The sequence below is a fragment of the Anolis sagrei genome, chromosome X, assembly GCF_037176765.1.
Source record: "Anolis sagrei isolate rAnoSag1 chromosome X, rAnoSag1.mat, whole genome shotgun sequence".
NCBI classification, from domain to species: Eukaryota; Metazoa; Chordata; class Lepidosauria; order Squamata; family Dactyloidae; genus Anolis; species Anolis sagrei.
The window spans coordinates 50,330,733-50,352,011 of NC_090034.1; the positions used below are offsets into that span (position 1 = coordinate 50,330,733).

Below are 21,279 nucleotides of genomic sequence, written 5' to 3' on the forward strand. Positions count from 1 at the left end.
CAGGATGTCTACACCCTACACCACTGGAGACATTATACTGTTTAGCCAATATCACATTACCTGATATCGGCCGGGAAGTAGCAGCCTGTAGTGAAAGGACCAAGGCATGGACATCTCCAGCCCATCCTCTCTTCAAATATCAACCAGCAAGATAATGCCTTAAATCAAGAAACAGCTTCCTAAGATCTACAGAGATACTTGCAGGAACACCTCAGCAAGCGAGAGTCCAAAAGTGGCAGGCTAAAACCCGGAACCTTATTCCATGGCTGATACCAAACAAGAAACTACCCCTGGGCACACAGAAGACTGGGTGCGTTGGAAGGCACTGAACAGACTGCGCTCTGGCACTACCACGAGATGCAGAGCCAATCTTAAGAAATGGAGCCACAAAGTGGAGTCTGTGCCATGCAAGTGTGGAGAAGAGCAAACCACAGACCATCTACTACAATGCAGTCTGAGCCCTGCCACATGCACAATGGAGGACCTTCTCATAGCAACACCAGACTCACTCCAAATGGCCAGCTACTAGTCAAAGGAAATTTAGCATAATGCCAAGGTTTTAACTTTGTTTGTGTTTTTTATACATTATAATGGTATTTTCAATTCGTTCTGACACAATAAATAACAAGTGTACTTATTACTTAACACAAATTGCATAATATATATTAATCACGGCTTTTGATTTGCTTCACAACAATATGTATTGATAATTGCCTAATAGCTCACTCATAATGCATTGATATATTGATCATTGTTTTGCACCTCTCCAAAAGTTAGCTTGTAACAGAAACACGTAAGGATGGCTTGACCCAGCATAGAACTTCAAAATATCAGATTTAAAGATTTATTTTGCAACGTTCAGCGCAGGGCGATGTAGTTGGGGAGTAAGAGGGTCGACACATCAACACCATAAATCTTCTCATAGGCAAATGGGAAAAACAAGGAGGCAGATTAGCTATCATGGACGTAATGATTTTTTAACACCATGCTCGAGCAATGAGGATGACATGATGATTTTATGGCACATGCTCAGAGAGAGGGAAAAGATTCCTCCAGGAAACGAAAGTTAAATCGTCTATATAAACGGAAGCTAGAGCAAGGTGTAGGCGTGGCGCTTCCTTTGTTTGTATGGCTAACTGGGCATTTATCTAATCAAATAAGCTCACTAAACAGAGATCTCCTATCTTTAGTGACCATTTGGAACTAGAATACTAGAAATCCTTATCAGTAGTACAGCAGATGGGATACAGATCTGGGTAATTCCATCAGGGCCAAAATGCACCCATTTCATAGTTTAGTGAAGGGTGTTTAGATTCCCTTGGCCAGAGAGCTCTAGTGCCTTCATGAATTACAAATCCAATCATGGAACCCCTGACACTTAAAACTGGATTGTATTAAAGAGCCGGAAACCCATATTATCGTGGAGGCATCCCCTACATCACCAATGCTCACTAACTCAGAGAGGGAATGAGAAACTCAGAAATATTTTCGGAGTTCGGTGCAATAAAGGCTATTGCCATCAAGTTTTGGAAAGTTTATTTTGGGGGGGGGGGCAGGGAAGTGAGGTGAAGCTAGGAACTTTTAAGGTATAATATGTTGGCATTTCAGGGTCCCCCTCCCCCCCAAGTGTTCCTCTGAAATTAGACTCCAGTCCGCATCTGTAAAGTGGTTGTCCTGGATGGGAAAGGGATGAAATTTGCCAAGGTGAGATATTTGCCCACCAGTGTACTCAAGGAGTAGGCAAGGTGGCACAAAGACAGCCCAACAATCCTGGTTATGCCCGCGTTTGGGGCCCAGGGTTTTGCCCAGTTTGTGTGCGAACCACAGTCCTTAACCTGGCTGGGTAAGGCACAGCGCGGGATGGACCCCGGCGCTGCTCGTTGGCGCTCATTTCTCGCCGGATCTCTGTCAGCGCTTGGGAAGGGGACTCAAGGAGTCGTTGGAAGAAGCTCTTCCGCCCCACTGGCTTCTCCTGACAGGTAAAAGTCAGGGCCGTGCCCTTGAGGGACCGCATCTCCCGTGAGTAGCCATCTGAGGTGCCGTCGAAACACCGCCCAATGGCGATCTCCTTGGCCAGCCGCGGGTTCTGGTCCGTCACCGTGTAGATCCCGTAGTTGTGCCCAAGTGGGTCTAATGGGGCCAACATGGCAAAGGCTGCCGTGTCATTGTTCTCCACTGCCGGTGGGTGCCGGCCCAGGTACTCTCTCAGGTAGCTGTTGACTGCTGTACGGCGGCAACTTCCCTGCGGGATGATGGAGACCAACGTCCGGTCCACCAGTTCTTGGTCAAATAGCATCCCACTGCATTTGAACTCCACACATGCTGCGGAACTGTTATACGTTTCGATGTCCCGCACACTCCGGGAGTCTCGGAGGCCGTAGAGTTGCCCCCTGGTCTGCGGGTGCGTGCCACCCACATTCCGTGACCTCACCATGTATTCCTGCGGCCCGTTAATCTTCACTTTGATGTAGCAGGCCCGGAATTCCTGTGGGTTGGGCCACCATGAGAGGTAGTCCCCTGTCCAGGTGGTCAAGTCACTCTCCTTGAACGGCACCACATTGTACTCGTACTTATCAACTTCCACCCGGGAGAAGCGGAAATGGTTGGCCGTAACTGGTGCAGACTCACAGTCCTTCAGGCTCCGGTAGGGGTAAATGGGCCCGTTGGTTTCGTCGAGGTTGTTCGGATTAGGTTTGGCAAGGTTGATCTTGAAGGCTGTCTTCTTAAGGGCCGGGTCTGTGTGGTCGCTTCGCTGGTAACCAAGCTTGTTGAGGTAAGGCTGGGAGACACCCACAGTAAGTGGGTCGCGTCTCGGGCTCGATGGGGCGGCCTCGAGCTCCTCGCCTCCCATGGTGGCCGTTACGTAAGCAGTGTAAGCATCAGCTCGCTGTCCGTCACAAAAGGCGGGCAAACACGCCCCGTTGGGACCGGTCACCACACTGTCGAAGCGACCCCAGGCCTGCGGGTTGGCTGGATAACCGGGTCTCGGCTCCAGGTTGATCAGGGTGACAACGACTCCCTCCAGCTGGTCCATGGGGTTGAACTTTTCACTGATATAGGCACGGACTTTGACAAAGCAACGGCGGTTCTCTGGGACGTCAAGGTTGAACAGCCGCCGCTCCCTGATCTCCAGGTTGCCAACCAGGAAGGCTCGCTCTTCACGCTTACGGCGGTTGCCATTTGCCAGCCGGAAGGACGATTCCTCCTCCCACAAGCCCGTCACTGGGTTGAGGGACCACAGCTTCATTTTCCGGAGATGGTCGGGCATCTTGATGAGCTCAGCATCCATCCTGACCTGTACTTTGCCTGTCTCCAAGCTCTGGTGGCTCTCCTCTTCCCAGAAGTCCATGGAAAACATGCCATACGTCCGGAGAGGGAGGAGATCTCCTTCGGCATTGATGAAGTTTAAGTCAGTGGAGGCCGCACTCACGGTGGCCATGTCCCGAGGGTCCACAAAGGTCACGCTGGCCTTGACGGTCCCATTGTAGGCCTCCCCGTTGGCTCTGAAGAAAGAGCTCGGTGGGATGACGACCTCCCCAACTGGGTCTTCATCCTCCACTTCACCCAGCGTGATGACATTGGTTTCCATGGCTTCTATGTCAACAGGTTTCTTCCTCCTTAAGAGTTTGACTTCTTGGTATACGGCCCCACCACGTTGGTCAAAAGGGAAGACCTTCACTGTGTCCACAAACTTCTTTGCTGGGTCCACAAACTTGACCACAAGTCTCTGAGTGTCAGGAGGGACCTCGATGGTGAAGGTCCCTTTGTAGCCCGTGAAGCCAATCTTCTCCATGCCTAGGTAGATCTCCCCAAATCGCAAGGGTTCTCCATCATCTACTGCTGAAGCTTTGCCCCGGACAAGGACCTTGGGTTGAGTGCAGGATGTGCACCCGCACTCAGCGACCACCTTGATGGGCAAAATGTAGCTGGCACAAGGGATTTCGCGCACCTCCATTCGCTGTGGTCCACAGCAGTGTTCATCTTTGTCACGACACTCCAGCATCTCTGCTAGGTGCCCTGCACAATGGGTATTTGGGCAGTGGCCTACGTTGTAGAAGTAAGAACTTGTTTCTTCTTGGAAACACTCGTCCGGAAGCCTGATGAGATATTCCTCTGGCTGCGATATACAGGTTGGCACTTCTGGATCTGTGGAGGCAAGACAGATGATCACTTAAATGGGGCAATGGTAGACCCTCTGAAATGATATAGATGGATGGAAAACCATGCAAGCTACTCTCATCTCATATGGTGGACACAGTGTGGATTCTATCCTGGTCCAACGATATCCTGGTCATTAGGGCTGTGGAGGTCCGTTTCATAATTTGAAGATTTGTATGATTTGTTAATACAAGTCTCCAAATTACTAATGGGAATGGGACACCCTCCAAAGCATTGTGAAACAAAACATTTTAGAGAGATTAGTAAAGTTTGTTGTTTTGGGGCATTTCAAACTGTAGCTTTTTAAAAACCAATTTTTATTAGCAATTATTTTTTACATTCCTAAAAACCAATAGTTGAACAAATCTTTCTGAAACATTGCAGGATTGATGCCCTGCTTATGTTGCCTCATTGTGCAGAAATTCAAGGAGATAACTTGTGTAGGGTTTTAAAAAATATTTGTAAAAGAAATATTCCTAAAAAATCAGTGGATGCCTGAAATGTTCTGAAACTTGGCAGGCTTAAAGTCGTAAATGTTGCCTACAAGTGTGCCAGGTTTCATCCCGATAGCCCTACAAATGATGGAGAAATGAGCCTGGAAATTTCCCCACTGCCACTGATGCATCAAATCTGGATGAAACAATTACAATGCTTCAGAGAGTTGGATTACAGAACAAAACAGGGCCCCCTCCAAATTTTTAAGAAACAAAGCAAAGGCTATGAAAGGAATCTAGGAGTCTTAGTAGACCACAAGCCAAACATGAGCCAACAGTGGGATGCAGCTAAAAAGGCTGCATTAATAGGAGTTTAGTGCTGAGATCAAGGGAAGTCGTAGTCCCACTCTATTCTGCTTTGAGCTGAGCTGACCTGGAATAATACATTATCCAGTTTTGTGTATTGTAATTCAAGATATGGACAGGCCAGACTTACTGATCACCGTCAAGTGAGCGACAGATGATTTGATAGATCCGTGTTCATTGCTGGCTTTGCAGTGATACGATCCCGCTTGGTGTGGCTTCAGGTCATACAGCACCAAGCTGTCATTGTACTTGGTGGCCTGGCGGTCCAGCAACGTCCCGTTGTGATACCTGGAGAAAAAAGCAGAATAAAGTTGGATAAACCAGTTCTGTTCTACTTTCCTTTTTATTATATCATTTGAAGAGCAACCTCCCCATTTTTAAAAGTGTAAATGATGAGCCAGACCAAAACACTGTCTGCCCATTGGTGGAAAGAGAGGCCAATCAATGCTCAAGTGGTCGGGCATGTCGAAGCACAATAGGTGCGTGGTTTATAGTTTTCTCCTTCCAACCATTCCCTCCCTAAATATGATTGTCTCAGAGACAAGCTATGAAAATAAACCTATGCATAACAAAGTCTTTATCAGTTGTCAGCAGTGTTTTACTGCATCATCTGAGCTTGTGCTGCTCTCTGTTAAAGAAAATTCCTTGACTCCATTTTCATCCAAACTCAGAGTGGAGGTTTTTAATCTTAGAATCATAGAATCATAGAGTTGGAAGAGACCTCATGGGCCATCCAGTCCAACCCCCTGCCAAGAAGTAGGAACATTGCATTCAAATCACCCCTGACAGATGGCCATCCAGCCTCTGTTTAAAAGCTTCCAAAGAAGGAGCCTCCACCACACTCCGGAGCAGAGAGTTCCATTGCCAAACAGCTCTCACAGTCAGGAAATTCTTCCTAATGTTCAGATGGAATCTCCATTCTTGTAGTTTGAAGCCATTGTTCCGTGTCCTAGTCTCCAGGGAAGCAGAAAACAAGCTTGTTCCCTCCTCCTTGTGACTTCCTCTCACATATTTATACATGGCTATCATATCTCCTCTCAGCCTTGATACGTTGCTTTATTTATAGCTATATACATACATGGGCTGTGCATTTTTTCCTTAGTTGTCGTAAATCAGATTAAATTAGTTAAATCTGTACTTACAATGTGATATCCAACACGTGGTCTTAAGAACTGAAACTTTCCCAATACCTTTCATTTCAATTTTGTAAAGCTCGGAAGCCTCTCAAAGTCAGTTTTATGTTCAGCACAAGCAAATGAAACAAAGCCAAAAAGGCTGCCATTTCTCTTTAAATTAAGAAGAGATAGGCTGCTTCTTGCCAAAGAGGAGGACGGACTGATACTTCTAGTAAGTAAATATCTTTGCTGGGCTGGGAAAAAACCCTCAATAGAAGTTCGATTGGTTAATATGAGAGACATTCAATGAGATAGCTGTTGTGGCTTTTGAAAAGAAGTTTTTGTCAAAACTTCAAAAAAATCCCTAAAATGTATAGGGATGTATAAATATTGTATGTATAAATGTATAAGTATTGTATAAATGTATAAATATTTCTAAAAGTTGGGGGGGGGGGAGGGTATGATCCCCTGTTATCTCGTGTCAGTGTATAGAAAAGTCAAGGAGACAGCTGTTGTGGGTTTTTTTTTTAAAAATGGTTTATAAAACTTTTGAAAATTCCACAAAAATCAGTGGATAAGTCGAACTTTCTGAAACTTGGTGGACTAACAGTGGAAAATGTGTTCTATAATCATAGCAAGTTTCAGGTCAATAGCCCTAACAATGAGGGAGAAACGCACCCCTGAAGTTTTCCCATTGGCACTATTGCTCAATTTCATTACACTCATTACAGTAATGAAATTTTCAATAATTTTCATACATTAGAAATGAAATCCCAGCGCCCTCCAGTTTTGTAATGACTTCTGAAACATTTTTTTTATTGCTTGCCCATGCCTGAACACACACATCAGGATCCCCTGATCTCCTATCAGTCAATGGCATATACAGAGATATACTCACGACATAAGTAACAGATATCAGCAACAGATTTACGGGGATAAGCAAGAGTATAATGGCAAGAGAAAGAACACGCACTTGCTGCCCTCTTTTATACCCATTGTTTGCTCATCATCAGCAACAGACAAAAGTGAATGATGCAACCCTCTTCATGAATGTCACCTGGTCATGACTCCGCTTCTTTGGCCTGTCCTTCCAGTTACACATCACTACCTACTTAACCTTTCAGCAGGTGTGTGAACACATGTCCATTAGAACAGTATTTCCCACCATTTTTGCACCATAGTGTTACAGCCAATGCATGATCTATTTAACAGGGTGCTCCACAATTTGAGAGCCACCAATATAATCTCAAATTCTTCTAAAATACATTGCTTACCAGAAATATTTTTGGGGTTCGGGGGTACCATGAGCTTTGCAGCAGAACCTCACTTCCTGTCCCATCGTCCTCACTTTGGATTCAGGCTGGCCCACCATATAGGGTTTTTCTGCAAAAAGGAGATACCAGATCAAACAATGGCTAGCCTTATCTCCCAAATCTGCTTGAACTTACCAAGTCTTTGCAGGACGATCTCTGCAATGGATGTCCCAGAGCTGTTGCTGACTGTTGGGGCACTCCCTGGGGCAAAGCGGTCGAGGGCTGCACTGAGGTTGGCGTCGCAGAGGCCGCGGATGACAAACTGGCCCTTGGAGTTGCTGCGGGTCAAAACGGATCGAGGTTGGCCGGTAAGAGAAATCCGGGCGTTGGCAAGAGCCATCCCGTCGGCACTGTGGACGCTGCCCAGGACTGTGTGGTTGCGGCAGACGCAGCCAGTGCAGTTCCTATTGGGGACGCCGACCTTGCAGGTGAGCTTGCAAGCTAGGGATGGAGAATCAAAGGGCAGAGTAGGTGATCACAGGACCCTAGAGTTGAGTGGGAGCCCCAAAGGCCACCCAGCCCAACCCCATTCATGCAGGAAGACACCAGCCAAGTCCTCCCCGATAGACATTCATTTAGTCCAGTCCCCTTATAATAGATAAATAAATTATAGATAGATATATAGATAGAATCCTAGATCTGAAACAAATCCCAAAGGCCATCCAGTCCAACATTCTTCTGCCAGGCAGGAAATCATCCAAGCCCTCCTGACAGATAGCCATTCAGTCTAGCCTCCCTTAGGAGAGATAGATAGATAAATAAATGATAGATGAATAGATAGATAGATAGATAGATAGATAGATAGATAGTATCCTAAGGTTGGAAGAGACCCCAAGGGCCATCCATTCCAACCCCACATAGTTTGATGGATGGATGGATGGATGGATGGATGGATGGATAGATAGATAGATAGATAGATAGATAGATAGATAGATAGATAGATAGACAGAATCCTAGAGCTGGAAGAAACTCCAAGGGCTATCCAGCCCAGTCCCAATCATGCAGGAAGACACCATCCAAGCCCTCCTGACAGTTGGCCACTCAGTCCAACTCTCCTTAAAATAGGTAGGTAGGTAGGTAGATAGATAGATACATAGATACATAGATAGACAGACAGACAGCCATCCAACCTCTGCTTCAAGACCTCCTCCACACAGTTTGCCCATTCCATGTTGGCTCCCATAATACAATTTTGTTCCTGGGTTATATATGTCATTCCTAATTGGTTTTATCATAAAAAAACCATGGGAATAGTTTATTCAACTACAAAAACATCCTGCAGCACATTTTGTTAGACCTTGCTGATGAATATCTCAAGTCTCAACTAATTCAACATTGTGGCAGCCACAAAAACAAAGTTTCCAGAGAAGAATAACTGTTTTACTTTCAAAGTAAGGAATGCGCAATGAAACAAGAACTAGCACTTTCACACCAGGAACAGAATGTTGTTGTTATATTTAAATGCCCCTGAAGAGCTCAGTACCTGGGCAAGGCGCCTGGGGACATTTCTGCACCTCCGAGGGATGTCCAACGCAGTGTAACTTGGATTTGGGGCACTTTCGGCGGCGTATTCGCTTGCCTCCACTTCCACAGGTTTTGGAGCAGGGACTCCAGGTCCCCCAGCTGCTCCATTTGGGCTCTGAAAACATATAAATCCTCTCCGTTAGGAACTGATGGTGGTTGTATTGGATGACTATTTTTCGGGTGGGATTGGATTGCGTCATGGTTTACCAGAGTTGGATGGCCATCTGTCAGGAGAGACCGGATTGTCTCATGATATAATGGAGCTGGATGGCCATCTGTCAGGAGGGATCAGATTGCATCGTGGTATAATGGAGTTGGATGGCCTTCTGTTGGGAGGGATCGGATTGTGTCATAGTATAATGGGGCTGGATTGGATGACCTTGGGCATCCCTCTTAATTAGGACCTATGACTGAAACCATGTTCACTCTTTTCCTTTTAGTGTCATGCATTTGCAGACTCTTTTTTGCAACAGAAAAACCCAAAATTTCTGCTCTTCCCATCAAAACATACCTGCCGACAATGTTTTTAAATGGCTTTGGGGGAAAAGAAAAGAAACCATTGCCAGGCCCATTAGGGGACGTATCCCCTTTCTTCCACCCACCCAGAAAAGAAGGAGGGAAAGTGATCGCATTTCATGTCTCTCCAACAAGAATGTTCCCAAAATGTACTTGGCTGGGTTCCCCGGTTGGCAGTTGCAATGTAATATATATATATATATATTCCTACCAGTCCTGCGGAGACCGCAAGTATGGCTGGAATGCCTTGGCAGAGATGGATTGACCCCGTTTTGGAGACAAATCAGGGGAAAAGAGGGCAGAGAAAGCAGCCTCGCTTGCCCTTTTTTTGGAAGAGAAATGAAGCCGGAACAATGCCAAAAGGCCCAAAGGCACGGAGGCAGGTGGGCAAAAGAAGCCAACAAAAAGCGGGGGAAAGAGGGGAATATTTAATAAAAGTAAATCTTGTTGGAGAGTCCAAGTAATGCCCACCTCTCCGCCTTTTCTATACCCCTTTATTATTAGGAATATTTGACTATCCAATCTAAACGTCAACCTGACTTGACCCGATCATGATAGTCGATACATCAAAACTGAAGAAAGTCCCCAAAAGGAACGTTATGGAGTATCTATTATTCTTATTTTATCGTATTCTTCTGGAGAGACTTATTTTGCATATAATTACAGAAAAAATAGACCCATGTATTTTTTTTCATGTCAGGAGCGACTTGAGAAACTGCAAGTCACTCTTGGTGTGAGACAATTGGCCGTCTGCAAGGACGTTGCCCAGGGGATGCCTGGATGTTTGATGCTTTACCATCCTTGTGGGAGGCTTTCCTCATGCCCCCGCATGGGGAGCTGGAGCTGACAAAGGGAGCTCAACGTGCTCTCTCCGGACTATAACCGCTGACCTGTCAGGCACCAGTCCTGGTGGCACAAGGGTTTAACCCATTGTGTTATATATTTATGATTCCACAGCAAGCTGGTTTCAGGAAAGGGAAAAGTTGCACATCACAAATGTTGAACCTGACTCAAGACATAGAAGATGGTTTTGAAAGGCAGCAGATTACAGGAGCTGTCTTCGTAGAGCTGTCAGCAGCCTGTGATACTTTCAATCATCACCTTCTCCTGATAAAAGTGTATAATATCACAAAGGACTCCCACCTCACCTGCTTCATAGGAAATCTGCTACAAAACAGGAACTTTTTTGTTGAGTTCCAGGATCAGAGAAGCAGATGGAGAAGACAGAAGAACAACCTGCCTCAGAGGAGTGTGCTTGCTCCATAAATATTTAACATTGACAAATATAGTAAAGGAAAAATCAGTAAAAAATGTTGGAAGTGTGAGAAAAACATGGGCAACTTCATTCATATGTGGTGGGAGTGTAAGGTCATAAAAAAATTTGGTACAAAATTTGGTACAAAGAGGATGAAAGAAATCTTACAAATAAAATTTGATTTTAGACCAGAATATTTTCTTTTGGGAATTACAGACTTTCAACTGGACAGAAACAAAGACAAGATTTTTTTTTCTATTTAGCTACCGCGGCAAGAATAACCATAGCCCACTTCTGGAAAGCAAAAGAGATGGCAACAATGAACGGATGGATTGAAAAAGCTATAGACATAATGAATATGGACTTATTAACGCAAAAACTTGCCAAGAACAGATCAATATCAAACAAAACCAACTGGAATGACTAGGTTCTTGTGGGTTTTTTCGGGCTATATGGCCATGTTCTAGAGGCATTTAGATGTTTCGCCTGCATCTATGTCAAGCATCCTCAGAGGTAGTGAGGTCTGTTGGAATTAGGAAAATGGGTTTATATATCTGTGGAATGATTGGGGTGGGGCAAAGAGCTCTTCTCTGCTAGAGCTGGGTGTGAATGTTTCAACTGACCACCTTCATTAGCATTTGAAGGCCTGGCTGAGCCTGGGGGAATCTTTTGTTGAGAGGTGTTAAGATGTGCCTGGTTGTTTCCTCTCTGCTGTTTTGCTGTTGTAATTTTAGAGTTTTTTTAATACTGGTAGCCAGATTTTGTTCATTTTCAAGGTCTCTTCCTTTCTGTTGAAATGTGATTGTGGGGTAGCTGCTTCCTTACATATTTTTCACTTTCTCTAATTTCCCTTTCTTTCTTTTTTTCTTTCTTTCTATATATGCTCTCGTTTCTTTTTTTTTCTCCCCCCCTTTTTTTTGTCTCCCCTCCCTCTGTTCCCATTGTTGCTCTCATTATCAAACCTCCCACCTCTTTTTTTCTATTTAATCATTTTTATTGGGGTTTTTTTCAAAATACAATAAGAGAGGAGGAACAATCGGATATATAGGAAAGTAGGTAAAGACCTCCCATCATCACTCCCATAGCCCTAACTTTTACTCAACCAGGTTATACTTACCTTCACTGTATAAGGAATCAGCATCATCTGTCTATTCGTATTTGTTCAATATTTTATTTACTCATCTATTTATTTAATTTTGTTTGTTTTTTTCTTTCTCATTGTTGTCATTTTTGGTAAATGTGTTTAATGTTGTGGTTATGTATGGTTATTGTGCACTGATAAAAATGATTAATTAAAAAAAATCTTTAACATTGACACAGATGACCAGCCACTGCCAGAAGGGACAGAGAGTTTCATCTATGCTGACGATCGTGCCATCATTGTTCAAGCAGCGAGCTTTGAAATGGTTGAATAGAAACCTTCTGAAGTTTGAGGTGCTCTTACTGCCTATTACAGGGGAAACCAGCTGATCCTTTATCCATCTAAAATGCAGATGTGTGCTTTTCACCTTAAGAACAGACAAGCATCTCAAGCTCTGAGGATTACCTGGGAAGGAATCCCACTGAAGCATTGCAGCGCACCCAAATACCTGGGAGTCACTCTGGACCGTGCTCTGACTTACAAGAAGCACTGCTTGAATATCAAGCAAAAAGTGGGTGTTAGAAATAATATCGTACGAAAGCTGACTGGCACAACCTGGGGATCAAAACCAGACTCAGTTAAGACATCTGCCCTTTGCGCTTTGCTACTCTGCTGCTGAATACGCATTCTCAGTGTGGAATACATCTCACCATGATCAAACAGTGGATGTGGCTCTTAATGAGACATGCCGCATTATCATAGGATGTCTCTACCCAACACCGCTGGAGAAATTATACTGTTTAGCCAGTATTGCACCACCTGACATTCATCGGGAAGTAGCAGCAAGTAATGAAAGGACCAAGGCATGGACATCTCCGGCCTATCCTCTGTTCGGGTATCAGCCAGCATGCCAATGCCTTAAATCAAGAAACAGCTTCCTGAGATCCACAGGGATACTCACAGGAACACTTCAGCAAACGAGAGTCTAAAAGTGGCAGGTTAAAACCCAAAACATCAATCAGTGGCCTGGACTGGATGAGAAACGCCCTCCTGGGCACACAGAAGACTAGGCAACTTGGAAGGCACTGAACAGACTGCACTCTGGCACCACCATGAAATGCAGAGCCAAACTTAAGAAATGGGGCCACAAAGTGAAGTCCACAACATGCGAGTGTGGAGAAGAGCAAACCACAGACTGCTTACTACAATGCAGTCTGTGTCCTATCACATGCACAATGGAGGACCTTCTCACAGCCACACCAGAGGCACTCTAAGTGGCCAGCTTCTGGCCAAAGGAAATCTAGTATAATGCCATTGTTATAATCGTTATCATCATCTACACTAGGCATTGGCTGTTAGGAATTGTGGGAGTTGAAGTCTAAAACACCTGGAGGGCCTAAGTTTGCTCATGCCTGATCTATGCTGTTGAATCAATGTATTTGCCATGGCTCACGGCTATGTAATCCTAGGCCTTGTGGTTTGCTGAGATATTAGGCAGATCCATACTGGCAAATTAATGTTGTTTAGCTCCAGGCAATGGGAGTTGTAGTGTGACAGTTGTAGTGTGACAAGGCCATAAACAACAACTTGTGGGATCCCATATGTAACAATTCAGGTGGCATCAAACTGCATTAAGTCTCTGGTGTGGATCCATTACCTTGGCATGGTCCTGCCGAGCAGGTCTGGCGCTCAGCAGGTTTCCCTTGGCACTTCAGGAGCTGTGGAGAGGCATTCAAGCATGTCCGGTGCCGGGTCCGGGTCCCTCTGACACCGCAGGACGTCTGCGAACAGGCGCTCCAAGCTGACCAGGTTGACCAGCCCAACCAGGCAGACAGATCTGTTTTGGAGCAAGGAGAGTGATAAATAATGATGTGTGATTTGAATGGAATGGTACAAAAGGTGCATGGTTGGTTGGGGCCTATATAGCCTGAAGGTACCATTCTAAGAACATTGGCATTATGGAAAACGGCAAAAAGAGCCTCCTTCTCTGGAGGGCACTTCTTGGTCTCCCAAATGCCCCACTCTCTGTGTAATAAATATGATGTGCAGATTGAATGAAATTGTATGAAAGGTGTATGAATGGGGATCTGACAAAGACTGAAGGCACCATCCTAAGAAAATTGGCATCTGGAAAAATGGAATTACGGAGAAACCAAAAAGGAGGCGAAGAATTCATGAACTGCTAGCATGACCAAAGACAATGATTCACTCTGCTTGAAAACAACATGCTTGCATAGCCAAAGACAATGATTCTTTAAGGAAGCACATACAACACAACTTACTTAAGAAGGAAAACTAACATCTGTTCGGAACTGATGGAGCGTCAGCATGTTTTCGCTGGATAACAATGAATTTAGAACAACAACAGTGGAAATGCTATATAAGAGACCTTCTTACTTTCCAAAAGTGTGGCAAATCTGCAGGAATGCAGGGTCTGTACACCCACCTCTTTCTCCAAAGGACAGAGATAAATGGTGCATTTGCAGAATGGCAGATTTGCTGGGAATTTATTTATTTATTTCGGGTATTTCTACCCCACCCTTCTTAACCCCCGAAGGGGGACTCAGGGCGGCTTCCAACCGGCATACATTGATGCCTACAATTCACATAGTAAAATACATAGTAACAATAAATTGTAACAGTTAAAACATTACATTAATACAATAAAAATACAATAAAATTCCAGCCTGGTAGCCATCGCTTTGCCAAGTCCATAATTAATAAATTCATTCCGCTTATCAAAGCTTTAGTCGTCATTGTCCATTGTCAGTCTGCCAGATTATCCAAAGGCCTGGTGCCATATCCATGTTTTTAATTTCCTTCTGAAAGAGAGGAGGGATGACGATGATCTAATTTCCCCGGGGAGTGAATTCCACAGGCAGGGGGCCACCACCAAGAAGGCCCTGTCCCTCGTCCCCGCCAATCTCATTTGTGACAAGGGCGGGGCCGAGAGCAGGGCCCCTCCAGAAGATCTTAAATTCGTAGAAAGACGTAGAAAGAGATACGTTCAGACAGGTACGCTGGGCCGGAGCCGTATAGGGTTTTATAGGTCAAAACCAGCAATTTGGCCACATTTGAGTCTCTTCTCCAGGAGAAGGAAGAAGGGATGGCCATGTATGCATGGAGATTGAATGTTTATATGTATGTGAATGCTGAGTAAAATGTAATATCCCCTTTGTTTGTGTAACACATGTAGCTATATAGTCTGTCTAAAGTGCCTGTGATATACTCTGTCTCATTGTCTCTGGTCATGTCAGCAGTTCAGTGTTTCAATAGTATTCATGACCAGAGGCCACACTTGAATCCCATTGACAGATTTGATTTATAGGGATCTTGAGATCCTGACCACTGAGCTGCACTAGAGGGTCAAGCGATTCTTACATAAGTGTTCTCTAAGTTTAATAGGATGTGGTGAAATGTTCAAAAATAGTATTTTATCCCTCTGAAAATGGCATTTTGGGCAGAAAAGGATACGTGCAAATGTTGTGCCAAGAAGCAAAAATTAACTCCCGTTGAGAGTATTTCAAGTTTCCCGTAAGAAGTATTTGCGGCTGAGAAATAGCAATGCCTGCTCAGAAAAGGCCATTTCTCACAGATAAGCTGTTACTGAAACATGATTTTCCAGCTCATTTCAGGTATGAAATTTTGTGCCAAGTTCATCCCAAATAGCAAAACATTCACCCCATCCAGGATTTCGCCTTTTTGAAATATCATTGACTGCTTGGAAATAGCATTTGCTGCTCCAGCAATGCAATTTCAGGCATGAAACGACACATGCGGACCTTGTGCTGAATTCATCTGGAAAGGCAAAACTTTAAAATTAAAACTATCCTTGAGAATCTAGAGTTTCTCAGGTTTCCAAGTGAACGATTTGCTGGGTTTCTCAGCACTCTCAAAAAGCATATTCCCACCCCTTTGCCCACCGTTATTGCTACATACCGAATGGGCAGAGGAATCGGACGTGGTAATTGGAGCACCCTTTGCCCTCACGTTGCTCCCGGTTGAGGCACCGAAACCCGTCCTGAGGGCTGAAATGGACCACTTCGCCCACTTCCTCAGGCAGCTCCCACTCCGTGGTCCGGACTTGAATGGACGCCGGTTTGGCACAGAGGCGGTCTGGGTAGTAAAACCTGATGGCCTCCAATGTCTCAAAGTCCCCTTCGCCTCCAGGATGGTCCACGTTGAACCATGAGGTCCATTCACCTGGGGAAAAGAAGGGCCACGTTGGCACCAGGTTACATCAAAACACATCTCTAAGTGGCATTATTATCCAGTGGCACAGGATCAATAATGGCATCTCCGAATTATATTGGAGACAATGCAAAAAGTATTAGAAGCTTAGCACCATCTATGCCAAATTGATAACTATCCATAAATGGCCTTATTATCCAGTGGCACAGGATCAATAATGGCATCTCCGAATTATATTGGAAACAATTCAAAAAAACATTAGGAGCTTGGTACATTCTCCTAATTATCCTTGAATTGCATCATTACCCATTGGCACAGGATCAATAATGGCGTCTCCGAATGATATTGGAGACAATGCAAAAAGAATTAAGAGCTTGGTACATTCTCCTAATTATCCTTGAATTGCATTATTATCCAGTGGCACAGGATTGATAATGGGGTTTCCAAATGATATTGGAGAAGATGCAGAGTGCTAGGTCCTTAGCATCATTTATGCCAAGTTGAAACCTATCCTGCGCATGGCATTATTACCCAATAGCACAGGATCAATAATGGGGGTCTCCAAATTATATTGGAGACAATGCAAAAGTGTTAGGAGCTTGGCACATTCTCCTAACTATCCTTGAATTGCATTATTACCCAGTGGCACAGGATTGATAACGGGATCTCCGAATGATATTGGAGAGGCTGCAGAGCTATTAGAATTTGCCAAGTTGATAATGATCAATAATGGGGTCTCTGAATTATATTTGAGAGGATGCAAAGTGTTAGGAGTTTGGCACCATCTATGCCAAGTTGAAAACTATCCCTAAATGGCATTATTATCCAATGGCACTGGATCGATAAGGGGTCTCCGAATTATATTGGAGACAATGCAAAAAGCATTAGGAGCTTGGCACATTCTTCTAACCATCCTTGAATTGCATTATTACCCAGTGGCACAGGATTGATAACGGGATCTCCGAATGATATTGGAGAGGCTGCAGAGCTATTAGAATTTGCCAAGTTGATAATGATCAATAATGGGGTCTCTGAATTATATTTGAGAGGATGCAAAGTGTTAGGAGTTTGGCACCATCTATGCCAAGTTGAAAACTATCCCTAAATGGCATTATTATCCAGCGGCACAGGATCGATAAGGGGTCTCCGAATTATATTGGAGACAATGCAAAAAGCATTTGGAGCTTGGCACATTCTTCTAACCATCCTTGAATTGCATTATTATCCAGTGGCATAGGATTGATAACGGGATCTCCGAATGATATTGGAGAGGCTGCAGAGCTATTAGAATTTGGTACTGAATGCCAAGTTGATAACAATCAATAATGGGGTCTCTGAATGATATTAGAGGGGTTGCAGAGTGTTAGGAGTTTGGCACCATCTAGGCCAAGTTGAAAACAATCAATAATGGGGTCTCTAAATTATATTGGAGACAATGCAAAAACTGTTCTGAGCTTGGCACCGAATGTGCCGAGTTGAAAACTATCCTTGAATTGCATTGTTATCCAGTGATACAGGATTGATGCTGAGGCCTGAATTATATTGGAAAAAATGCAGAATGTTAGGAGTTTGGCACCATCTATGTCAAGTTGATAACTTTCCCTAAATGGCATTATTATCCCGTGGCACGGGATCGAGAATGGCATCTCCACATTATATTAAAGACAATACAAAAAGCGTTATAAGCTTGGCACATTCTCCTAACTCTCCTTGAATTGCATTATTATACAGTGGCACAGGGTCGATATTGGGATCTCTGAATGATATTGGAGAAGATGCAGAGTGTTAGGAGTTTGACACTATCAATGCCAAGTTGAAAACGATCAATAATGGGGTCTCCAAATGATATTGGAGAGGTTGCAGAGTGTTAGGAGTTTGGCACCATCTATGCCAATTTGAAAACTATCCTTGGATTGCATTGTTATCCAGTGGCACAGGATCAATCATGGAGTCTCCAAATGATATTGGAGAGGCTGCATAGTGTTAGGAGTTTGGCACCATCTATGCCAAGTTGAAAACTATCCTTGAATGGCACTATTATTCAGTGGCACAGGACTGATAATGGCCTCTTCAAATTATATTGGAGACAATGCAAAAAGTGTTCCTAACTATCCTTGAATTGCATTATTATCCAGTGGCACAGGATCGATAATGGGGTCTCCAAATTATATTGGAGACAACGCAAAAGCGCTAGGAGCTTGGCACATTCTCCTAATTATCTTTGAATTGCATTATTATCCAGTGGCACAGGATCGATAATGGTGTCTCCGAATTATATTGCAGACAATGCAAAAAGCGTTAGGATAGTTGAAAAATATCCCTAAATGGCATTGTTATCCATCGGCACATTATGGATAATGTGGTCTCTGAATTATATTGGAGAGGATGCAAAGTGTTAGGAGTTTGACACCATCTCTACTAAATTGATAACTATACCCAAATGGCATTATTATCCAGCTGGCACAGGATCAATATATTATATTGAATTATATTGGAGCGGTAGGAGCTTGGCATCGAATTTGTCTGTTGTGCCCAAACATATAAAAGGATCAACTTGGATGAACTGATTAGTTGAAATAATAATAATAATAATAATAATAATAATAATAATAATAGATTAATTACCAGCCATTCCTGCTTCAAGACTAGTGAGAGTCTTGTGTTTTTTCTTCTGCTTCTCCGGCTTTTCATTTTTCGGCTGTGGATCTGTTGAGGAATATCAAGAAGAGAGCCAATGTGCATCTTTACTGTTGAACGAATGCGGTTTTGCTCCTCTTTAACTGTCATGACTCAATGCTGTGTAATAATGGGATTTGTAGTTGACATTGCTTGGCTAGGGAGGACAAAGTCCTTGCAAAACAACAGCTCCCAGCATCCCAGGGCAGTTAAACTGGGATCAAACTGCATTCCTTTGGCAGTGAAGATGCACCCGAAATGACATGCAGAAGCTTCAAATGTGCACAGTTCATTCAGTGACTTTCAGATTCAAGCTTTTCGTGTCATGTCTCCTCCCTTCTAAGCTATGATTGGGAATGGACAATGTTTGCAGATGGAAAATTGCCTTTTACGAAGCAAAAAGGAAAGCCAACCGCACACGACATGAGCCAGGATATTGTCACCTGAAAGGGATTAAAGCCCCAAAGTCAAGCAAATGTCATACAAATATTGCAATTTCCTCTGTTGAAAATTAAATGTCGGGGAGGCAGGCAGAATGCTAGAGTTGGAAGGGATACCAAGAGATCATCCAGTCCAACCCCATTATTCCAGGCAGGAAGGCATCATTCAAGCCCTCCCGACAGGTGGTCATCTAGCCTCTAAATAGGGCTATGGAATAAGAGATTCCTAGAGTTGGGAGAGATCCCTAAAGGTCATCCAGTCCAACCCCATTCAGGCAGAAAGACACCATTCAAGCCCTCCCGACAGATGGCCATCTAGTCTCAGTTTAAAGACATTTGCAACCAATGGCCTGGATTCTAATTGTAAGCTGCTTTGAGTCTCCATCAGGAGAGATAAAGCGGATATAAACAAAGATGATGATGATGATACTAATAAATTCTAATACTACTAATAGATACGTAGTCATCTTCCTAGGTCCATCGGCAGAAGTCTTAGGCCACTATTTTGCAGGACGGTACCTTGAGAAGAGACCCATCCGAAGCAGAAGACAGCAACGAGGAAAACGGCCAGCTTTGCGCCCAACATTTTGGATTCAGAGGACGAGGCGGCCGCTTCAAGATGAGGACAGTGAAAAGCCAGAGGCCTATATAAGCCCCCGACCCTCCCTTCTCTTCCCTTCCATTGGCTTGGACACCTTTTTGGACAGCACACCTTTGGACCAAAGAAACCGGAGACACACACAGCCCTCCCACCCCAAACCTTGGAATTCCTCCCTTGTAGTTATTCATATTGTTTTTGGGAACGCTTCAACAGGAGCCCTTGCTTGGACGGAGAAGCAAAAGGCAATAAAAGCAGGATGAGCTCATAGGGTTGGGATGAAAAAATGCATCAAGAGGGCAACAAACTGGCATTTGGACAGCACTTTGGGGCCGGAAGGGACCCTCAAAGGTCATCTATTCCACCCTCAAAGTCATATAAAAATGTCCCGTTATGACATACTTAAAATGTGTTCATTCAACCTCAGCTTAGAGGTCACCAAAGGAGGACAAGCCACTATTATTGTTATTTGGAGCCGGAAGGGACCCTCAAAGGTCATCTAGCCCACCCCCCAAACCATATAGGAATGCCAATTTTGACATATCTGAAGGATAGTAATGTAACCTTGGCTTAAAGATCTCCAAAGGAGGAAGCCCAACTGTTGTCTCTGGCTACTTTTGCTTTGGTAGACAAGTTTGGAGCCAGGCGGGACCCTTAAAGGTCATCTAGTCCACCCTCAAAGTTGCCTAGGAATGTCCGATTATGGCATACTTGAAATATGTCCATCCAACCTTGGCTTAGAAATCACCAAAGGAGGACAATCCACTATTATCGTTATTTGGAGCTGGAAGGGAACTTCAAAGGTCATCTAGTCCACCCTCAAAGTCGCCTAGGAATGTCCGATTATGGCATACTTGAAATATGTCCATCCAACCTTGGCTTAGAAATCACCAAAGGAGGACAATCCACTATTATCGTTATTTGGAGCTGGAAGGGAACTTCAAAGATCATCTAGTCCACCCTCAAAGTCGCCTAGGAATGTCCGATTATGGCATACTTGAAATATGTCCATCCAACCTTGGCTTAGAAATCACCAAAGGAGGACAATCCACTATTGTTATTTGGAGCTGGAAGGGAACTTCAAAGGTCATCTAGTCCACCTGGAAAGTCGCCTAGGAATGTCCGATCATGGTATACTTGAAAGATGCACATCCAACCTCGGCTTAGAGATCACCAAAGAGGGACAATCCACCATTATCGTTATTTGGAGCCACTATTCTTTCACCCTACTTTTTGTATTTGGAGTTGGAAGGGACCCTCAACGTCCACCCCAATCATATAGAAATATCCGATTATGGTATACTTGAAAGATGTCTATCCAACATCAGCTTGGAGATCACCGAAGGAGGACAATCCACTATTAACTCATTGTACATTTTGTATTTGGAACTGGAAAGGACCCTCAAAGGCCATCTAGTCCACCCCCAAAGTCATATACGAATGTCTGATTATGGCATACTTGAAAGATACCCATCCAACCTTGACTTAGAGATCACCAAAAGGTGATAGTCCAGTATTATTATTTGGAGCTGGAAGGGACCTCCAAAGGTCATCTAGTCTACCGCAGGGCCATATTGGAATGCCCAATTTTGACATATCTAAAAGAGTGTAA

At 44.1% G+C, this 21,279-nt stretch overlaps 1 protein-coding gene across 1 annotated transcript; it reads right to left on the reverse strand.

Annotated features, from left to right (window-relative positions):
* Nucleotides 1-830: 830 nt before the first annotated feature.
* CILP2 (cartilage intermediate layer protein 2) lies at nucleotides 831-19,688 on the reverse strand. Its single transcript, XM_060785177.2, has 9 exons — nucleotides 19,589-19,688; nucleotides 18,579-18,659; nucleotides 15,702-15,965; nucleotides 13,420-13,599; nucleotides 8,870-9,025; nucleotides 7,522-7,827; nucleotides 7,348-7,456; nucleotides 5,089-5,246; nucleotides 831-4,146 (listed from the first exon to the last, which is right to left on the reverse strand). Exons 1-9 carry the CDS (start codon nucleotides 19,653-19,655, stop codon nucleotides 1,775-1,777), a joined length of 3,693 nt encoding a protein of 1,230 aa, XP_060641160.2. The 5' UTR covers nucleotides 19,656-19,688; the 3' UTR covers nucleotides 831-1,774.
* Nucleotides 19,689-21,279: the final 1,591 nt, after the last annotated feature.

Excerpts from the sequence above, each read along its gene's own strand:
- CILP2 (XM_060785177.2), bottom strand. The coding sequence starts at position 19,655 with ATGTTGGGCGCAAAGCTGGCCGTTTTCCTCGTTGCTGTCTTCTGCTTC. Across the intron at positions 13,600-15,701 it reads CCGATTCCTCTGCCCATTCG|ATCTGTCTGCCTGGTTGGGC; the intron begins GTATGTAGCAAT and ends GCTCCAAAACAG. Across the intron at positions 7,828-8,869 it reads TCCCCAGGCGCCTTGCCCAG|CTTGCAAGCTCACCTGCAAG; the intron begins GTACTGAGCTCT and ends CTCCATCCCTAG.